At 33.2% G+C, this 23,831-nt stretch overlaps 1 protein-coding gene across 9 annotated transcripts in view; it reads right to left on the minus strand.

The window, feature by feature from the left end:
- The window catches only part of UTRN (utrophin), a 639,104-nt gene that overhangs the window by 409,179 nt on the left and 206,094 nt on the right, over positions 1-23,831 (minus strand). For all 9 annotated transcript variants that reach the window (XM_031968408.1, XM_012549382.3, XM_023503255.2 and 6 more), the window contains 6 exons: positions 18,762-19,003; positions 18,433-18,613; positions 13,139-13,284; positions 9,248-9,460; positions 1,630-1,743; positions 152-307 (listed from right to left, as the gene is read on the minus strand). In XM_031968408.1, the coding sequence (XP_031824268.1) occupies positions 152-307; positions 1,630-1,743; positions 9,248-9,460; positions 13,139-13,284; positions 18,433-18,613; positions 18,762-19,003 (1,052 nt within the window). The remainder of the gene's footprint in view (positions 1-151; positions 308-1,629; positions 1,744-9,247; positions 9,461-13,138; positions 13,285-18,432; positions 18,614-18,761; positions 19,004-23,831) is intronic.

The raw sequence follows: 23,831 nt of genomic DNA on the forward strand, positions 1-23,831 counted from the left end.
GAAGGAGAGAATGGGAGAGAAGGGGGGGGGGGGGGGAAAGGGATAATAGTTATTGACTGAAAAAACAAAAATTGTTTAAAAAAAAAAAGAAGCATGCTAAAATCCTGTCAAATGCTAAGTAAGAATGTACAATTATGATTACAAAACTTACCTGCTTGCTTAGTTTCTCCCACTGTGTCTGATAGTTCACAAGCATACTCTGCATCCAAGTTTTAACTCCAGCAACTGGATGGCTTTTTAGAGCAGACTCTATTTCCTTCAATTCTTTGAGGGATGAATCAATTGTTTCCATTTCATTAACAAATGCCTATGAACACAAGAAAAACACTTGTTTATGAAAATAAAATCAAAAGTAAAAAAAAAAAAAAAGAACTTCAATAAGAATTTGAAAGGCTACACAAAGTACAAATAGGCTTGTCTTTTTATTTTATGTCAATTGATTCCTACTTTGTTAAATACTGAGTGTTCATTAAAATTCTGTTCCTTATTTTGTAGGCATAATTATTTCAATAAATGACAAAATTTATAACACTTTCTTTGAAACCATAGGACTGTATTTTTGGAGGACATTTCATAATGAGAAATTCCTCATAACCATACCACTGGAAAGGGATTAAACACACTCTTGTCTTCCCAGACTATGGATTTATTGGTGACATATAGTACTAATGGAACTATAGCTGTCTAAATGGAATGTAAATAATTCTCCCTTACCATAGAATTGTGAAGCAAAATGATTAAATAATATATAGTAATTTAAGAAAAAGTTCACATTTATGCGTTAGTCTTACAAATCTAAACTGAAAATGTTTTACAAAAAATCCAATTAATATGCTATGAAATATCAAAATAAAAAATTAATTTTGTTATCATAAAAGTGACATGGTTTGAAAAGTAATTTGTACTTTTAATTATAATTTGGTCATCTTCATAAGCCAGTGAAGTAGGTACTATTATTATTCCCATTTTACAGATATGAAAAAGAGAACTTAAGCAGTTCGCCAGAGTCCCAAAGCTGGTAATTGTCTGAGGCAAGATTCAATCTCAATTCTTTCCCATTTCAAGTTTAGGATTCCAAGTCCATCTAAAAAGCCAAAATAAACTTCCTCATCTATAACATGAAAAGGTTGCATCAGATGACCTTTAAATTCCCTTCAAGCTATAATTCTTATAAACTGTTAATATAATTATAAAATCTAAAACAAAATTTAGATGTCTTTAAAGATGCTTTCAAAATACAACATTCCTCATATTTGATGAAGGTGATTCAAATTCATAATTTCATTATGAATCCTAATTTCATTAGGATAAAGAAAAATTTATTTGCAGACTCCCATTAATAACACACACCTGCAATCTATATTCTTAAGAGAGTTGTTTGAAACAATGAAGGGTGATAAGTTATACAAAAAGTATGGATCACAGAGAGGACTTAAAACTAAGTAACTCTTACTTGAAATCTAATTCTCTATGCAAAATGCCAAGGCATTCCTCAAACACAAATGTTATGATTAAAATGAAAATGTGAAAACTGCCCGTCTTTTTTTTTTAAACTATAAAGCCATACATTAGAAGCAAATTGTAAGGAAGATATTATTATACTAGTCTCCGAAGATCAACAAAACTCACATTGCATTGATCAAGCTGTCTCTGAAGCCCTTCAGAATCTCCTTGGATGATCTGTTCTTTCATTAAAAAGTCTTTCACACCATCCATCCACTTCTCAATGACATTAGAATCAGCCTAAATCAAACACAGTAAGGAAAGGGGTTATCAGTCAATGTTAAACAAACTCCTACATCTCATGACCAATTGCTATTGAACAGATCAACTTTGGACAACTTTAATACTATTATTTCCATTTATTCCTGATTCCTTTTGTAAATTATCCACAGCAGAATTATTTTCTTCATTCATAAAAAAGACCTTTTCATGTCCAAATAAATAGTTAACAGAAATAATGTATTTTGTTCCCCAAATTACATCCTATCAGCTGAATATATTAATAAAATTAAAAGTTATATTATTAAAAACTTTAAATTAAAAATATAAGCTATTATGTACTTATAAAATTTATGAATGTCCCAGGCTTTTTTTTTTTTTTAAATATGGCATCCTTGGTTAATGGCAGTTAATTTTTTTCATGCTGATATTTGAGGCAAATTATTATAAAGATATTTTTACCTTTTTTCCACAAATTATCCACACCAAGGGATGAAATAAATAATGAATGTATATAATAATAAATACCGCTTGGCACCTTTTTTTGGTTGTTGGCACTGAATAAGCCCACTCCAAGGTTAGCAAAAATGAAAATATCAATTTGTTAATAAATCAGTCAACAAATACATAAAACATATCAGGCACTGTGCTAGCCACTTAGGATACAAGAACAAAGACAAAAGCAATCCCTCCTCTCAAGGAGCTTACATTCTGATAGAGAAGAGAACAAGTACATATCATAATTTAAAGTTAATAAATACTCTAAGATACTCCCAATGGGAGTAGATTCTCTCAGAAAAGTTAGTCAAACAGATAAAATGCAAGATTTGGAATTTTAATTTAAATTAAATTTTGTTATTTTAAGTCCCAGCATCTTTAACAATAATTATCCTGACTCCCCTCTAGAAGATATTCCTGGAATTTAAATATACATGATTAACAACCTAATCCATACATGATTAAAACACACATACACACGGAAGATTTTGGAGCAATTAAACCATCCTCTAACACAGTACCATAAATTCTTTCTATACCATCAATGATATGTGATCATACAGTTTTGACTCTAATTTTCCATTGGCAAATAGTTTGTCACAAAATAACTTGTATTTTGTTGGATAAATCTAATGCTTTAAAATATTGTTCTTACATTGTTAGGAAATGTATTTTCCTTAAGTTCTGCTCATTAATTACATATATATTTTAAACATTATTGAAGTGTCCTGTATATACAATTATAGATTATTATCATTTTATGAGCGGTACCTTGTAAACAAAGTAAAACAAGTAAATGCATAATAAAATGACCTTGTGAAAGTGGATGCAATATTTCACATCTATTTTAATGTATTTTTTCTCCCACTCCTCAACACCATTAAAAAAAAGAATAGGAAACAAATTTCTTGTAACATAATCAAGTAAAACATATTCCTTCAGTGATCAGACAGGGAGAAAAACAATGCTATCAGTTGTGAAGTTTTTCTTTGTTTTTGGTTTGACTAGGTAGATTTCAGTTTCACAGATTGAATCACAGTTAAGGCATAGCTAGAAATAATACCATGAAGATTTTCATGTTTCCTCATGTTCCTCAACAGGCTGACTATGACTCTGAAGAACATAAAGTATTATTCCGCCAGAGTCACACAGAACTGGTATTTCTAAACTTTGTACTGCTCTCTAACAAATCCGTTACTTAATCCAGAAGTAAAACCTAGTATCTCATATTTAGTATGTAGTTGGCCAATCCTTTTAAAGGGAATTCAAAATTAAAGCAAATCTTAGTAGCCTTCAAAGACAAAGGAATTGAGTAGGAAACATGAAAAAAACTAAGTAAATGTTAATGGAGGTTTTCTTAATTATTTTTTAAAATATTCATATAAATATAAACTATATCTAGGCCAATTACTTTAGTCATCTCCAAAAAAAAAAGTCTATTAAATTACTACACAAAAAAGAATAATGTGGTACTGAAGATGAATAAAATCATAGGTTCAGAAGAAATTATATAAGAAAGAAGGAAATGTGAGAAGGAAGGACTTTTTAAATGCCTACTGAGTGCAATGTGTCAGCAATTGTGCTAAACATTTACAAATATTATCTCATGATCCTCATGACAATCAAGGAGTTAGTTGCTATTATTATAACTATTTAATGGCTGAGGAAACTAAGGCAGACAAAGATTCTATTATTTACCTAGGGTTAAAAAGCTAATAAATGTTTGCAGTCAAATTTCACTTCCAAACATCCTGACTTTCAGTCCAATGTCTTATTTTCTGTATATTTTAATTGCTTCTAGGTCATTAATGTCTAGCACTGTCATTACAAATGCTGTTTTAAATCAAGATGTGCTCTGAACCAAATTGACTTTAACTCATCGATTTATGTTGGAGAAACAAGGATGATATTACCTTTCAGATTTAATATTAGAGGAAAAACTAGAAACTTAAAGGAATGCCCAACAACTGAAGGTTAGATAAACACATTATGGGATATGATTGTAATAAGAATATACTGTGTTAAAAAAAATGACAAAAAGGACCATTTCATTATATTTTCAAATATAGGATCAGGAAAATAATCTATATGACATCATTGCAAAGACAAAAACTTTTAATGACTAAAGAACTGACAGAACAGACATGAACCTAGAGTACCAATAATGAAGAATGCTACCTACATCTCTGTTTTAATATAGATGATAATGTAATATTGCACACTGGGTCATAATTATTGGATGTGATCATCATGGATTATTTTTTACTGTTTTTCTATGAACAATTTCTAGAAATTTTGTTTTTCTTTTAAAAATGAAGGAATCAATCCCTACCCCACAAAGGAAGAGGAAAGAAACTAAATGCTGATTAATTGAAATTACACACACACACACACACACACACACACACACACACATACTAAACACATCTAATTTTAAATAAAAAACTCAAAAAAGGCCTTTTACTATAGAGGTAACAGTGATACATGCTAAGTAATCAAATAAAAAAATTGTCAAAATTCTTAACATAGTGTTCATCCTAAGTAACAGTTTCTAAACTTTTTTTGAGTTAGCAGACCCCATTGATCTTGTTTATGTCAATTATAATAATGTCTCTGAAATGATTTAGAACATGGTTGAATATAAGTAAGCTGGAATATCACTATGCCACAAGAAACAATGAATTCAGAAAGTTCAGAGAAGTATGAAATAATCTATATTAACTGATATAAAGTGGAGGAAAAAAAAATCAGAAAAAAACCTTACCTAAAATGACTATAGCAATATAAATATAAAGAATCAACCAAACAAACAAAAATTTTAAAGGTCAGATAATTATCATCTTCAAATGTGGCCTAAAAGAAGTGGAAAAAAAATGTACCTCCATCCCATCTTTACAGAAGTAAGGTACTAAGGAGACGGAACACCACTTATAGCATCAGATACAATTACTGTCTGGAATGACTGTTCAACTACATGTTTTTCTCTTTTCTTTTAATCTTTGTTATAATGGATAGTAGATTGGTCAAGGAAAAGGGCTTAATATATATAAATGTTTAAACCAAAATACATGGGTGTAGTCTTTAAAAAAAAAAAAAAAATGCTGTACCTAAAACTGATAAGATCCTGAATGGTGTGTTGGACAGAGAGAAACTAAATTGATACCCCAAGCAAGCAGGGAAAAGGCACTAATAGAGATCAATTTAGCTACATCAATTGTAGGGAGTGGAAGAGGGAAGGGGTCATCTAGTCAGAAATATAAGTTATGTCAAACCCACCCTCTGTAAAGATTTCAAGAAGTCTCACCTTGCCACACCCTGTCAGAAATCCCAGTCTTGTCCGTGAGGTTAAATTTTCCCTATGAAATCTACTTATGGGCCATCCCATGATGGCTAAATTCTTTTGGGTCAGCCTGCCACAGCACTCTTCCTTGTGGTGTGTTTCTCCTTCCCCCATGCCACATGGTATCTCTCCTAACTCCACTACGCTTCTCGACTTATCACAACTCAACTCCTTACATTTAACTAACTCTTTTAGGGTGCTAAGTCCTTCCAGGAACTTGTCTTTCATATATTCTCCCACTCTATTTCATATTGAACCATTCCTACTGTCTATTGTATCCTTCATTTTGTCTGTAACCTATTCCCCTAAACAAATCTACCTTTGGCCAAAGAGAATGACCATGTGAATTCTTCACATTACCAAGTCCTAACTTTTGGTACCTACTATTGTCTTATGTCTCCATCACCCACATCAAAACCCATAGTAATCTGAACAAAAGAAATCCTTTAAAATAGAGAAGGCCTTGGAGCTCAGAACTTAAAAGAATAAACGATAACAATAAGGATTTCAAGGGTTAGGTACTCTTTGTCCCTTAGAGAATTCTAATGACTTCTTCAAATATTCAGCAGAGGGATCCAATATTATACTGTCAAACCAGTTTTGTCATCTACAGAGAACACGATTCAGAAGTCCAAATAAAGTAGTACTTATTTTGATCTGACTCCCTCCCTAGAATAATTTGAGGTTAAATTCCTGGCATTTCTTTTGCTCCTCCTCCATCTGTTGGAATTCTTATAAATTGTGATTCTGGTTTATGCTGCCAATTGCTAAACCAGGACCCTAGTGGATCTGACAAGTGAAACCACAGTTAGGGGCCTTTAAAGTGGTGGTAGAAGTGATCATTGTTTTTCTACATTATTTTAGAGTATTCATTGAATACAAAAATGCTGAAAAGAAACATCCATATTAACAAAGAAGAGCTAAGAACAATAAACTTTCTATTCTGCTGTGGCAACATCGATCCGCTAAAATGTACTTAAAAATAAGACTTAGGGCATACTTGGATTTCAATAAAACATGTTCATTACTTTTAAAAAATGCATGAAAACTAGTACATAACAAGGATATAATCACAAATGATATATTTATTTTGTCTTAAAAACTGACTGACTCTTCAACATAATTCCTGCTTAGATGTTGGTATAACATCCTTGGCTAAGTTTCTTCATTTAAGGAATTAAATACTATCCAATAGTATCAAATCTAAATTACAAAGTACTACACAATTCAATTACCTAGACCTGAAAGAATCTGGGAAAAGAGGGTGCAGGGTAAATAAGTCAAATCCATAACTGAATATTTTTAGCAGTGGAATTACAGAGGATTTCTACTGATAATGTTTTTCAATAACATTTTAGAGATGTTCCAAAAAATAAAAGAGGAATAACCCCTTTAAAGTGTAAAAAAAAAAAAAAAAACAAGAGAGAAGAAGCACTATCCCATTAGGAAAATGTAGTCTCTGCCTAAAATGAAAAGATATGATTTTATCATTCAGAAGCAGTTACATGATCTGACATCATTAAAAAAATATGCATTTATTAAAGTCAAACAGGCAAATGATATACCCCTCCATGCTAAATAAATAAATGTACAATATGATGAATGAATCCAAATGTCCAATCACATTTTACAATGGTTATTCTACAAGGCTGAAATAATACTAGTATCTGGCACTAAGGTTGGTGCGATGAACAAAGAGCTCTGAGCCTAGAGTCAGGAATAACTAGCCTAAAACATTTATTAGCTATGTGACCTTGAACAAGTCATGTAATTTCCATTTGCCTGTTTCTCCATCTGTAAAATGGGAATGAAAACAGCACTTTTCTCCCAGGGTCATTATGAAATGAATCAAATTAAATCATAATTGTAAAACTAAAAGTTTAGCTCACTGCCTGGCACATAGTAAGTGCTATGTAAATGTTATTTATTATAATGATTATCTACTTATTTAGAATGGCTCCTGCATTCACTAGATTAGAGACAATGCACATCCACACCAACCAATGATCAATCTCAATATTGCTGATTTATCGGATATTCAGTTGAGATTTGTACAGAGTGGTCTTTAAAACCATAATTTACAGTGCTGATCTAAAGTGAATATCTTTCCTTTTTTTATTAAAGCTTTTTATTTTCCAAACATATGCATGGATAATTTTTCAATATTAACTCTTGCAAAAGCTTGTGTTCCAATTTTCCCCCTTTTCCCCACCCATGATGGCAAGTAATCCAAAATATGTTAAACATGATAAAAATATATGTTAAATCCAATATAGTCATACATATTTATACAATTATCTTGCTTTACAAGAAAAATAATATCAAAAAGGAAAAAAAGAGAAAGAAAATAAAATGCAAGCAAACAACAACAAAAAGAGTGAAAATGCTGTATTTTGATCCACACTTAGTTCCCACAGCCCTCTCTCTGGGTGTAGATGGCTCTCATCACAAGATCACTGCAATTAGCCTGAATCATCTCATTGTTGAAAAGAGCCATGATGTCCATCAGAGTTGATCATCATATAATCTTCTTGTTGCTGTGTACAATGATCTCCTGGTTCTGACCTTTTCACTTAGCATCAGCTCATATAAGTCTCTCCAAGCCTCTCTGAAATCATCCTGCTGATCATTTCTTTCAGAACAATAATATTCTATCACACGATCACATCTTTTTAACTGTCAAAGGTGCCCACTGGATAAGCTACATTTATCTAGTTCCCCATATATTTCTCTTCTTGAACTGACCAGATCTCAACTTTAAGAAGTGTAACCATCAGAAAGCAATGACCATTTTAAATGCCACCTCAATCACATATAGGCACTTTATAATGTTTCCTGATAGATTGCTCACTTCTCATTCTAACACCATGCAAACCTCCACCAACTAAGCTATTATTTCTCTTATTCTAGTTAAGCTAAACTCTTTCCTGTTCTCTTTATTCACTACTTAGCTGATCTTGAGCTCTTTCACACAGTCCTTCATCTCAGCCAGCCACTATCTATTCTTGCTCAAAATCTCTAATGTGCATCTCAAAGCTCACCTCCTCTATAAAATCTTTCCAAGAAGGCAAAAAGAAAAAGAAAGAAGAAAGAGGAGAAGGAAAAAGGAGGAGAGATGAAGGAAAAGAAAGCAGAAGAAAGGCTGGAGGAGAAAGGGGGGAGGAGAAAGGAGAAAAAAGAAAGGAGGGAGGAGGAAGGAGAAGAAAGGAGGGAGGAGAAAAAACAAAGGAGGAGTAAGGAAAAGAGAGGAGAGAGGAGAAAGGAGAATGAAGGGAGAAGAAAAGAAGAGGAAGAAGAAAAGAAGAGAAGAGGGAGGAAAAAGTAGGGGAGAGGAAGTAGAAGGAAGGAGAAGAAAGGGGGAAGGAGGAGAAAAAAGGAGAGAGGAGAAGAGGGGAAGAAGGAGAAAGGAGAAGAGAGGAGGGAGAAGAGGAGGAGAAGCAGAGAGGAGAGGAGGAAGAGAAGGAGAGAGGAGGAAGAGAAAGAGAAGAACAAGAAGCAGCAGCAGAAGTACTTTTTGCTGAGTAAATGACATGCATTTTGCAAGCAAGTTGTGAATCCAGTTTTAAGCACATAATTAAGATGGGGACAGGAACTAATGCCAAGAACTTAAAAGTAAAAGCTTTACACATTTTAATTGCTATTTTACAGTATGACTGAGCTTAAATGCCTAACAAAGTTGATATTTACCTCAAACACTTTCAGTTTTGGAATAATTTCTTCTAACAGATGAATGTCTTTGGAGACCCTGGCCTTTAGTCCATTCCACTTTTCTTGAACATTCTCAAACTCTTGCTGATATTTATTTTTTATATCATGGGGTGCACATTGCTCTAGATTCTTTGTGTCTTCTGCAAGTTTATCCAGTGAAGGTTTCTGATTTGCAAATATTTCTTCAAGAGTCTGAAAAAAAGAAAAGATTACGATTATCTGTAGCTCTCTGTTTTTATACATGTACTATTATTTAACAAGAATAGGGATTTTCTATAGATATTTTGTCCAAAAATGACACACTAATAAAATAAATATGATTAAAACAAAATATTGTGTTCAAAGTGCAGTGTTAGATGCTAAAGCTCAAAAAGTAATAATAACAATCCCTACGAAACTTCCGCAGAAAGCATGTAGATAAGGAATTTTAATAGGGAAATCAATTAAGGGAATCAACAGGGACAGGCTTTGCATAGGAAAGGACATCAAAGCTGAATCTTAAAGAAAACTATTGATTATAAGATGGAAAAAATAAATATGGGAATGAATTAAAGAGATGCGGGAGAGTCACTGTTGAGGTATTACATGCTGCATAGTGTTTTAAATACCAAGTTAAGTTTTTATTTTCTCCAAGAGGGAACCACTAAATATTTTTTACAAAGAGGAGTGATATGATCAAACCTGTGTTTCAGGAATATTAATTTAGTGGATGTGTGGAAAAAAAAGAGTGGCAAGTAGGAAGGTAGGAGAACCAAAAGGAGGTCACTGAAAGATTGCAAGAAAGCAGAGAAGAAGGTTTAAACCAGAAGAGCAGCTCTAAAAGTTGAGAGAAATTTGAGAAGAGTAAAGGGATAAGTTATGATAAAAGAACAGATTAACTATGTAAGGGAGAAAGAGGATTCAAAGAAAACTCATTTATAAAAGAGGGCAATTTTAAGGATTATGAAACTATCATCGTGGTTTAGTAAAAAGATGATTCATTATGTTTTCTTTGAGTTGATTCTTGAGGAAGAACACATTTAAAGGGTAAGAGGAGTTAATTATTCAGAAAAGGCAGACTAAAACAAGAACAATGTCAAAGTAAGAGCCAATGAAGCCTTGGAAAAAAGGGGGGGGGGGCACATTTTTAAATCAAAAGTCCAGGATTCAAATGCCAGTTTTTCCAATTAAGCATCTCTATGACTTTAAAAAATTGCTTCAGGTCTTGACGTTATTCATTTATAATATAAAAGGCTGAAATAGATAACTTCTAGGGTCCCTTTCAGTTTTTTTTTCCCCTGAGGCAATTGGCATTAAGTGACTTGCCCAGGGACACACAGCCAGGAAGTATTAAGTGTTTGAGGCCAGATTTGATCAGGTTCTGCTGATTTCAGGGCTGGTGCTCTATCCACTGCACCACCAAGCTGCCCCAGGTCCCTTTCAGTTCTAAGTCACTATTCTATGGATATCAAGGAGGAAAAATTATCTTGGGCAAAAGGGAATGGTCGATGGTATCCAAAGTTACCAGGAAGACACTGATACATTGTTGGTGGAATAGTGAATGCATCCAGCCATTCTGGAGAGCAATTTGGAACTATGCTCAAAAAGCTATCAAATTGTGTATACCCTTTGACCCAGCAGTGTTACTACTGGGCTTATACCCCAAAGAGATCTTAAAGAAGGGAAAGGGATCCACATGTACAAAAATGTTTGTGGTAGCCCTGATTGTAGTGGCTAGAAACTGTAAACTGAGTGGATGCCCATCAATTGGAGAATGACTCAATAAATTGTGGTATATGAATATTATGCAATATAATTGTTCAGTAAGAAATGAACAACAAGATGATTTCAGAAAGGCCTGTAGAGACTTACATGAACTGAGGCTGAGTGAAATGAGCAGGACCAGGAGATCATAATATACTTCAACAACAATACTACATGATGATCAATTCTGATGGACGTGGCCCTCTTCAACAATGAAGACGAACCAAATCAGTTCCAATAGAGCAGTAATGAATTGAACTAGCTACACCCAGCGAAAGAACTCTGGGAGATGAGTATGAACCACTTCATAGAATTCCCAATTCCTCTATTTCTGTCCGCCTGCATTTTTGAATTCCTTCATAGTCTAATTGTACACTATTTTAAAGTCCTACTTTATACAGCAAATTAACTGTTTGGACATGTATACATATATTGTATTTAACTTATACTTTAACATATTTAACATATATTGGTCAACCTGCCATCTGGGGGAAAAGGTGGGGGGAAGGAAGGCAAAAGTTGGAACAAAAGGATTTGCAACTGTCAATGCTGAAAAATTACCCATGCATATATCTTGTAAATAAAAAGCTATAAAAAAAAAAAAAAAAAGTTACCAGGAAGACAAATTTAGAATAAAGAAAAAGCCCCCAGAGTGAAAAAAATTTAAAGATCACTGGCAACCTTAGAGCAGTTGCAACTGAGTGGTGTTATCTGGAAACAAAAATGGAGCAAAAAGTCAGTGCAATATGATGCATTAAACAAATAAAATATAAAATGACCACTGCAACAGCAGGCTATATAAGGGAAAAGAAACAGAGAGTAACCTAAAAGTCTGTGTGCTTTTAAGCTGTAGAAACTTGAGAAGCAAAACTATTACAAACTGATCTTTAAAAATAATTGAAAGACTATTTTAAACAGTTGAAATTTTAAATTAAAATTCAATATAACTTCCACCTTTTTCTGTATTGTTTATTGGTCCTGTTATTGTTCAGTTGTGCCTGACTCTTTGTAATCTTGTGGACCTATTGTCCATGTTTTCTTGGCAAAGAAACTGGAATGAAATGTCGCTTCCAGTTTTATGTAGGCAAATGTTAAGTTACTTACCCAAGATCACACAGCTATCTTGTGTTGTGTCTTTACACTCACACAAAGACACAGACACACATACATACTACCATAGTAAATTTCTGAATTTTGTAAAAATAATAATAATAATTTAATTAATTTTAATTAATTAATTTAAGGATTAAAGGATTTTAAAATTTAAATCCTTTAAATTTAAAGGATTCTATTTGTAATTGATTATAGCATTAAATTCATCCAAACAACAAAGTTCTCAGGCATACATAATAGTTTCGAAATGAACTGAAAAGAAAAAAAATCTAATGGAGATAGATCAGTTGACCAAGGTAGCCAAGCAAGAGGACCTCCTCCTTTGAACCATCAGTCTGAATGTCACTTAGAAAATTAAGTTAAAATTTTAAAATTCACAAAACAAAATAAATATAAATGAAATCCCATCATTAAACTTTGCAATCTTTTCTGTAAGTCTGCATAAAATTTATACTTCTGAAATACAGCTTAAACTGTACTAAGCCTGGTGATATTTATATAAAGTCTAATATTAATTTAACAATTTAAACACTCATTATTGGTTGTGGGCATTTGAGCCTCAACAATTTTACAAAGAAAACACTACAAGAAATATTGTTCCTAACTTACATATGAGTTAACTAAAGTATAAGAGGGGTTACGTGATGGCCCATGTTCACAAAACTAGTAGTGACAATGATGACAGAGCTCAAACCTAGATCTATGTTAATACTAATTCTGGCATTCTTTCCATTACACTTAATGAGTTCCTTTTTTGAAAGACAATTCTGAAAAGAGTGCTAATAGTTTGAAAAAAAATAAATATTAGTAACAAAAAACAAATGTTGACTATAAAAAATATATAAATTATACTTCTATTTGTGACTAAGGTCCTATCCTTCAGTAAATAACTACAAAACACAAAGACCCAAAGATCAAGAGAAAAAAACAAAGCATTAAAAATATATTTCAAATTATTTCATAATTTAAGATACTAAAAATGGATTCAGGTTTTAAAGATCTAAGAAGTCTTACCATTTTCTCCTGTAGAGCTTTTTCAACTTCTGAAAGGTCATTTAAAGTATTGAGAGAAATGTGAGCCTTATTTTCTGATTCATTTAATACATCCTTCACTGTCTTCAATGTCTGTAAGTAGTCATCTCCAGGTTGGCTCTTCTGATCTGTGTATTTTAGAAAAACTTAATTTAAATACATATTATAAAGTTAGTATTCTTTCACACATTTCATTCATTTAGTGTTGTGCCTAGTTGTGACTAGGCAGATATTCACTACCTATGTGAACAATTTAATTAATACAAGCACAGTGTGTAAGTTTGAATTATGCATATTGCTTTAAGTCTAACATAATTTCAGGTACCCAATACTGAGATCTCAATAATGATGAACTTGCCTAAACTTTTTTTCCTTTAACTTAAGACTTCCCTTTTCTCTTCCCTTTCTCTTATAATAAAGCTACAACTTTTAAAACACAAAAAAAAGAAGCATAAATATCCACTAAAATTGTAATTGATCTCAGTCATGTAGACAAAATATCACCTACAAAGTAACATGAACCATTCTCAAATTCCTTATTCCTGGTGACTACAAGTCAATTCTAAGATATATGGGGAATGATGTATAATGATTTTTTTTTTTTTAATGAACCAACAATTTGAGTGCAAAGGAACTTTCTTTTAAAACATAAGAGGCAGCCAATAGGAACTATAGGTTAAGAAACTAAAGACTGACCCTTGCCCACTTGTCCATAACAGGTACCAAAGTTTACTTTGCAAGAGTCAGCTAAGAACTAAGAGCTGTCTGCCCATCACTTCTCATGCTTGGCCATTTAAGTTCACTGAAGAAAGAGATCTGACCTACAACTACAAAACCTTGTCCCTAAAATAGGAAATATAATCCATTTGCCAAACACAAACAGAACCATTCACTTCATCACAGATCCATCATCACTGCAAATAAACTACATTAAAAAAAAAAAAAAAACTAGCACTGCAATACTAATACACAGGCCAAATCAAGACCTGCAAGAACTGGTGAAAGCTTATGAGACACCTGCATGTTTATATTAGAAACAATTAGGAAAAGCACATTCTCCTTCAAGGATATTTTTCTACAATTTGCATACTTCAATGGATGTTTAAACTCTTTTACATAGGTAACCCTCTAAAAGCCAACATTAATTGATGAAGTCTTAAAGAAACAATATTGAATATTTTTAGTATCCCTCAAATATAAATATATCCAATTTTTTTTCAATGAAAACAAAATTCATAGGAAACCCAAGAAAAAGGAGATTAAGTACAGTAAACTTGACTATAATGGCTGGAAGCAACAGACAAGTAACATGTCATTAGCAAACTGTATAGCCATGTACAGCAGAGTATGCATGTACAGCAGAGTATGTGAGAATGGGTTTCAGACTTTCCTTTTCCTAAACACACACACACACACACACACACACACACACACCCATGACCAATCTCAGTCTTCTTTCTACTACTCTTGTTAGAGGATAAAACCACATGGGAAAATGGCAAATATTCTTCCACAGGAAGGCAACTGTGAGAGAAGTGTGCCCTAATACCAACAATTAGATGTCCCAACATACGGGGAGTAAAAAGACATAACCTGAGGACGAGACCTCATGGAGATTCCTTCCTCACCAGTAGATTCCTCAAGATCCCACCAGGATTAACAAGGGCTCGATTGTACAGCTCCAAACAATCAATAGATTAATAATAAATAATAACACCATTTATATAAAGCCTTTTATGCGCCAGAAACTACTAAGTGGTCTATAAATATTAACTCAATTTATGTCCAAAACAACTCTTGGAAGCAAGAGCTATTATTTGCATTTTAAAGATCAGTCCAAGAGGACATATCTAGTGGGTCTGAGGCCTTATTTTGAACACAGATCTTGCTAACTTCAGGTGCTGTGTTTTATCTACTACACCATCTAATTGCCCCAATCCCCTTAATTCTAGTACCTTCCTCCTATTGAAGAAAATGACTGGAAGGGGTATAAAAAAACAACAACAAAAGGCAGCTTATACCCTTCTTAAACATACCACCAGGGCTCAGACTGATGGCCTTACAACTTTTCCCTGCCCTAGTTAGGCAGTTCCAGGGAGGGTACAATATTTGCTCATGCTTCATATTTCCCCCTTAAAATTTGAAAATGATTATATATGCTCCATTTAAAAGCATATTAGTCTGGAACCAGAGTTAATACCTTGGCTCTGACATTTGCTACCTGTATGTGGTCTAAGTTTCCTCATTTTTCAGGTATTGGACTACATGACTTTGAAAGTTCCTTCCATTTCAAAGAGTATGATCATAAATGAAGTACAATAGCTATTTATAATTTTATGTACTGCTTCATTATGTGTTCAATGTTTTTGTGTTAAAACTTTAGAATAAACTGAATATATCTGAGTAAAATACAAACCAAGAATAAGACTCCTTTCCCCACTGTATTTTTTGTGAGATTTTTGGTATAAAAGGAATAACACAAAGTTGGGGGAGAAACTGCCTTAAAGTGTGGGATTTTCTTTGTAAAAATATATTTCATCTTAAAGTTGAGGTCTTTGTTCTGACAAGGACTATATCTCCTTTAAAGTGTCTGGGTTTATTCTAATTCTTTCCTTTTTTTTTTTTCTCAATTGTACTTTATTTTTCCAAATATATGTATGAAGGCAGTTTTCAACATTCATTTTTATAAGATTTTGTGTTACAATTTTTTTCTCCCTCTCTCCTTTATCTAAATCCTTCCCCAAGATAGTAAGTAATTTGATACAAATTATACATATACAATACTTTTAAACATATTTCCATGTTTGTCATGTTGTGCAAGAAAACTCAGACTGAAAGGGAAAAGAAAAAGCAAATAAACAAAAAAAGAGGTGAAAACACTATGCTTTGATCGACATTCAGTCTCCAGTAGTTTTCTCTTTGGATGCAAATGACATATTTCATCTCAAGTCTATTGGAATTGTCTTGGATCACTGCAGTTCTAATTATTTCCTAGCTAATTATCCTACATTAAGCATAGCTGATTGATTCAGAGTGCCCAGATTTTCTAGACTACACTTTGGACTTGACCTTAAAAAGCTAGGCTATAGAATTCTAGAGCTCTAAACCCCTAATAATTAGTGATTATATTTTTAATATATAATTAATTATAGTAATATTAAAATAACTATGAGATGCCTATCAGATTTGCTAATACAGTGGAAAAGCAAAATGACTTATGTTGGAGGAAATGTGAAGAAATAGGTATACTAATGTACTCCTGGTAGAGGTGTGAACTATCCTGAAGAACAATTTGGAACAAAAGGTTAAAAAAAAACTATGCATGCCCTTTGATCCAAGCAACTGCTCTACCAGATCTGCATCCCAAACAGATAAAAGAAAAAGGGGAAATTACTTGTAATAGCTCTTTTTATGGTGGCAAGGAATCAGAAAATAAGGAGAGATTCCTATCCACTGAGAAATAATTGAAGTTTTAGCATATGATTGTGATGGAATATTATTAAGCTGTGAAAAATAACAAGTACGGGGTTTTAGAAAAACCTGGTAAAACTTATGTGAACTGATGCAAAATGAAGTGAGCAGAACTAAAACAATATTATAAAGGAATACCGTATCAATAATTGACTACAAAGGACTTTAGCTAACTTAATCTATACAACAATCTATGCCAATTATAAAGGATTCTTGAAGAAAAATGCTATGTACCTTCACAGAGAGATCTGATGAACTCTGAGTGCAATTTAAAATATATTTTCTTTCACTTTATTTTTCTTGCTTTTTTGTAAGTTAATGTGGAAATATGTTTTGTACGACTTCATATATATCACAGATTTGTATTTCTTGCCTTCTTAATGGCTGTCAAGAGTGGAAAGGAGGGAAAGAATTCAGAACTGAAATTAATCTTTTAAAGGAGAGAGACAGACACAGAGATGGGGGAAGGAAGGAAAATGGAGAAAGAGGGAGGGAAAGAGAAAAAGGAAGGGAGGGAGAGAGGGAGAAGAGAGAGAGAGAGAAAGGTGGGGAGGGAGGAGAGGTTAGAGAGAGGGAAGGAGTTAAGAGATAGAACAACAGAATTAGAGAAACAAGAGGATACAACTTAGTTTTCTGTGCTAGAGCAATTTTAACACCAAACGAAGTATGGAAGGAATATATAGGTTCTTTTGGGTTGTGGGTCTTAATAGATGAGTCATTTCTGCCTCCCAGTTTCCCTGGCCTTCTTGAAGTTCCAACTAAATACCACCTTCTAAAAGAAACCTTTTCCAATATTCCCCAATTCTAATGTTTACCTTCTGCTCATTTTCTACAATTTATCTAGCATGTGGCATGTTTGACAACTCTCTTTGGACTAAGAGCTCCTTGATAGTAGAGACTGATTTTTGTTTTTCTTTGTATCTCTAGCAGTGCGTAGCACACAACAGATACTTAATAACTGTTTACTGACTGAGGAAAGAAAAAAATATCTTCACTATTTAAGGGCTTGGGTACAAGCCTTTGCATTTGCTCTCGAAATAAATAAAACTTAACCTATTTTCTGAGTTGTGTTTGCTTCCTGACATACCTGCATAGGAGTTGATGGCTTGTTGCTTTTTTGAAAGGAGAAATAAATAAGATCTAGTCCCAAGTCAAACCTCAAGTTTGCATTTCAACCAAACAGTAGGAGCAATAAGATGCCTCTAAACCCAAAGTTTAGATGCTGATTGTTGAGATACAAATTGAAAGTTTTAAGAAACTAAAAAAGGATCAATGTTTATACACAAAAAAGTATCACTAGTAAAAAAAAAAAAATAAAATTCCATCTATATCTATCTATCTATATCTATATATAAACATAAATATATAGATATAGATATAGATATAGATATAAAGACAAGTGTAAGATACCAAATGGTCAAAATTCCCTTAAACTTAAATTGACTAGCAATTATTTGGGTAATGTAATCAAGTCCAAGATCCTTTGTCAACAAAGATAAAAGATTTTTGAATTCCTAATAAACTATTATCAAAACTTCATTTTCACATAGAATTATGTGAATTACCCCAATTCCTAAATCAAAGAATAATAGTAAAATCAACAGCATTGATTAGCACAAAGAAACATACTTTGAGGGGACTGGAAAAGAGGAAGCTTTCCTGGAAATATGACATATTATACATGGAAGGGAAGCCCAAACTATGATCAATAAAAAGAGCAAAATCAAAAACCCAAAGACTGTTAAACCATGAAAGGACATTATAGATAAAAAAAATGAAAAAGGACAGAATATGAAATAATTCACCTTTCTCCAAATGTTGCTGATATTCCTCCAAATTCTGTTGCAGAGATTTGTAGCGATCTATAAAACTCTCCAGACTCTTCTGAATGAAACTTGGAGCAGAAGGTCGAGACATAAGATCCATACAGCTGGAACTCATGATTTCAATTTGAGGGCCAAGACTAAGCAGATGGGTTAGTTCCCACTATAGAATGGAAACATAGACATATAATGGAAAAAAGAGATAAAAGAACTTACACACAAAAATATTACTTGTACCAGTATTAATTATAAATTCAGTAAAAATTTGGACTGAAGAACACATCTATGAGACAAGAAGCTTAATTACCCACCTGGCATGAATCCTTCAAACCTGGACCAAACTGCTGAGTAGTATCAGAAATGGAAAAGTTTTTCACCCATTCCTCCTTTTCCTTGACAGCTTTTTCAAGCTCATCCAAATCTTTAAAGTATCCATTTATATCATCTTGAAGTTGAATTTTTCTTGAAACATCTTCCAAATTCCATGTCACATCTTTCCATTCTGATAAAACCTTCTCTAAGACAGTTTTTACATCATCTGAAGAGAGTCCTTCTGTAACAATTTTGAAAACAATCAAGTGTAGTCTTAATTCATCACCAAACTTTTCTTAAAATGTTTTTTAAAAGTTTAACAAAATGAAAATCAGGACGAAAAGGTGATCTTAACATCAAGGGTATAGGTGAATTGATTTTTGTTTTAAAAAACAATACGGGGGGGAAGGGGGGGAGAGAGACAGGGGGCAGCTAGGTAGCACAGTAAACAGGACCTAAGTTCAAATTTGGTCTCAGACACTTAATACTTCCTAGTTGTGTGACCCTGGGCAAGTCACTTAGCCCCAATTGCCCTAGCAAAACAAATAATACTGTAAGTTAGAATATTTAAAGAACATTTTAAAATCTCTTTTTAAAATATTAAACATTTTTTTAAAACCTCATGTTGGCTGTCTACTGAATTGGGTACTATAAGGTTCAAGCATATATCCATATAGCCATATATCTATATATATATATTCACACACACATATACATATATATAATATATTTTTTAGGTGAAACATGATCAAACATTAATATTATATATATTACTATTTTTTAAATTATCCACAGAACTATCTCCCACCTCTACTTTCTAATTCTATCACAAAGTAATTAAATCAATACCATATTCCTGAACACAAATGTCAATTTCCCCACAATACTACCATCCCTATGACTTTCTCAACCAAACAATAACAACAACAAACAGCTCTCCTCAGCATATCCGTATATGATTTTTCTTTTCCTATTAGTCTATAGGCTCTTTATGAGCAGGAAGTATCTTACTTTGTGGTATTTGTAGCTTCAGTGCTTAACACTCTGTCTATGAGAATTTAACACCCTGTCTATGAGAATTTATTAAATTCCTTGTCATTCATTCATCATATAATCAAGAAATCTGAAAGTGAGAAGGGACCATAAAGGTCATTCAGTCAAGGTAATTCACTATACAGAGAAGTGATTTTATGTAGGAGGAAAAAGAGGAGGAGGTGGAAGTAGAAGAGAAAGAAGAAGAGAAATAAGCAACAGCAGCAACAACAATAGTAGTAATGGTAGCTTTCATTTATATAGCATCTATTATGTTCCAGATACTGTGCTAAACACTTCAAAAAATATCTCATTTAATGCACACAACAACCCTGAGAGGCAGGACCTATTATTCTGCCCATTTTAAATATGAGGAAATTAAGACAAACGGAGATTGAGAGACATGCCCATTAGACAGGTAGTAAGCTAGTAATGTCAGAAGCTATATTCGAACTCAGGTCCTCCTGAATGGAGCCTAATGCTCCATCCACTCTGTCACTCTGTCAACTAGCTATCCTCAAGGTAATAGAGCTAATCAGAAATTAAGATTTATAAAACATTTTAATTGTGTTATTTAATTTGATCTTCACAGTAGACTGGGGAAGCAAGGTTATTCCTATCCTCATTTTACAGACTAATGTTCAGAGATAATAAAGTAACTTATCTAGAGCCATATAGAAAATAAGTGTTATAGGAGAGATCTGAAGCTGGGTCAGCTTGCTTCAAAGACCAGCAGTCTACTCATTCTACCATTTTAACTCTATAGTAACTACACTAGGATTGACATTCTGGCCTACTAATTTCAAGCCCAATTAGACTTTTTAATTTTAGTACCTTCCTTCTATTAATTATTTCTTATGTGTCTTTTTAATAATTTAATATCCTCAATGCTTACCATATTGATTGGCACATAATAGGTGGTTAATTGTTGCTTACTAAGTCATCACCATCATCATCATCAGAATATTTAGGACATCCCATTAAGAAAATGTGATGACCGCACTAGCACCCAGGATACCTTAGAATCAGCCAAAATCAGGATAAGCAAAAGTCCTTAGTCTTTCTTCTTGGTCTTCAGGGGTAGAAGTGAAGGGATGGATGGAAGTAGGATCTCCGCAACTGCCTTCTTCCTTGTCCACCGCAAAAGTGATCCTGGCTAGTCTTACTCCACCCCCTAGTCCCTCCTACAATTCTCTGTATACACCAATTATCGAGCCTGCACAGGATAATGGGAAGAGCCATTTTCCAAGCATATGTCCCTAGAGTATTGTCCAATTGATAGCCTCAAGTGCTCGGCTGTCCTGACTTCAGTGCATTGTCTTAAGAGTTTCAGCCCTCTACAAGAAAAGATATCCCAAATTTATAGGCTAACTGGAAATATTATTTTATACATTATATATTTCTAAAAAAAAAATAAATCACTGAGCACTGAAATTTATTTCATTATGATTTTCAAGATGGAGATATTTTCAAAAATTATTACTAAAAGTACATATAAAGAATTAGAAAGAAATTTATGTTCTAAGCACATCAAGTATTTTCAGAGGAGTGGTATTAACTGTGTACTATTTGTTTAAGTGGGTGGATGAACAATTCTGCATTGTACACTCATGAATAAATACCAAGAAGGAAAATCAGAGTTATTTAAAAAAAAAAAAAAGTTAATATGCCCAACAAAAAGTCACTGATGCACTTTAGAATGTGTATTTTCCTTGCTATATAAGACTGTACCCACTGAATAACTGAAATAACACATCATATAAAGGCATGTAATCTGCCAAGTACTATAGATTTAACATGCCTTATTATTTATGTCCTACATTATATATACACACACATAAATATAAATGAGACTTAAGAAGATCATGATTATGCACTTCAAATATCTACAATAAAGTTCACATCTGTACTAAGGTGATCTGTTATGGGCCAGAACTTGAAACAAGGTACTAAGTGAAATTGAGGAGATAATGGTTAAATCTAGTTCAGCACTGATTTAATCCTACAACAAATAATGGTTTCCTACTGATATAATGATTGGTGTACACTCAGTGTGGGGCATATAAGGAGGACCTTTCAGGGCCAGAAAGGACAAGTGTACTAGAAGCTCTCGGAGCCTGAGACAGATTCATTCCATTGTCTACCTTTGTGGTGGCCAGAGGCTGAAGCACAACCTTTGGAGTTGGAGAGATTCAGAGGGCAAAGAAGGAGGCAGGAGCTCAAGCTCTCAGAACCAAGGAGAGATATAGGCCTCTAAGAAAACTAACCGGTCCCCAGGAAAGGAGACAAGACTTTGAAGGAGACAATAAAGGATTTGGACTTTTAACACCTGGTTGCACTTCTAGTGATTACTGAACTGAAACAAAGGCTGCTCCTAGAGACCTCAAGAAAACCCAACAAAAGAACATTACATTTTAGAGAAAACATTACAATTATCAAAAAAGATTTACAAAGTCAAATAAACTACAGACTTTGGGAATAGCTTCCACCAAACTTCTACCACCAGCATTTTATTACAACAGAGAAATAACCCAATGGACATTGGTGACACTTTTAGTTTCATCTCCATTTTTGGAGTTATGTATAAAGGTAATGCCAGTATATACTTATATCACTTTTATTTCTGGCATACTCACAAACAGAAACTGAACCAGTAACGTGTAATGTCATTGATGTATATATTTTATTCAATGATGCAAATCACAGCCTATCTTAACTAGGGGGAACTAAGTGGAAGAATGGATAAAAGTGCTGGCCTTGGAGTCAGGAAGACCTGAGTTCAAATTTAGCCCCATAGCATTAAATGTATGATCTTCAAGTCACTTAATCTGTTTACCTAGATTTCCTCAATTTTGAAAACCACCCAGAGTTGTTGGTGAAGATTAATCAAATCAGAGATAATAAAGTAACTTATCTACAGCCATATAGAAAATAAGTGTTATAGGAGAGATCTGAAGCTTACAATAATAATTGTAAAATGCTTGGTAAAGTACCTGGCATATAGCTTTGCTGATGTTCAGTCATTTTTCAGTCTCATCTAACTCTTTAGGGTTTCCTTGGCAAAGACACTGAAGTAATTTTAACATTTTCTTCTCTAACTTAACAGATGAGAAAACTAAGGCAAACAGGGTTAAGTGAATAGGTCAGGATAAATTGGCTAGTAAGTGTCTCTGGCCAGATTTCAACTCACGAAGATGATTCTTCTGGATTTCAAGCACTCTCCCACTGTGCACCTAAATGGTATATCGTTAGGACTATATAAGTGTTAGTTATCATCATCATCTAACTAATGTCAATCTCCACTCATAAGTAGCTAAAAGAGAGTCCCCACAATGAGCTATAATATCAACATTTTGTTGGCAAATCATCACATAATATAATAACAGCAATATTTATGACAAATGGTTCACATTTCTAGTGTACTTTAAGGTTTTCTCATCACAACTCTATCATATATGCGGTATAAGTATTATGATCCCATTTCATGAATGATAAAACTAAGGTTCACATAATAAATTACTTGCCTAGGGGCACACAACAAGCAAGTGTAGACCTAGTTTTGAATCTGGGTATCTACTTGCTCCGTGTTCATAATTCTTTCCATGCTGCCATCAACTACATATATTACTACAAGGAGAGTGGACTAACTACATTTTTTTTTCAAAGTAATCAGCCTGGTGAAAGGAATTAGTATTAAGGGGAAATTGAAGGAATACTGTTTTACTTAATCTCTAATACAGTGTCCATACAACCTCCAAAATATTCCTGAAATATAGATCTAACAATATTCTCTTACTTAAAAGTCTCACATGACTCTTCTACTGCACCTCTAGAATAAAATATAGAATTCTTATCCCAGCATTTAATGATTTTCATAGTATAACCACCACCTATCTTTCCAATCCTATTCAAAACACTTTATGTTCATAAACTATTTCTTTAAAACTAGATGTTTACTGTTCCAGTACACAAAATCCTAACCTACACATTGTTTTGTTTTTCAATTGATTTATCATATCTAAAATACAATTACACCT

Source organism: Sarcophilus harrisii, chromosome 4 (assembly GCF_902635505.1).
Source record: "Sarcophilus harrisii chromosome 4, mSarHar1.11, whole genome shotgun sequence".
Lineage (NCBI taxonomy): Eukaryota > Metazoa > Chordata > Mammalia > Dasyuromorphia > Dasyuridae > Sarcophilus > Sarcophilus harrisii.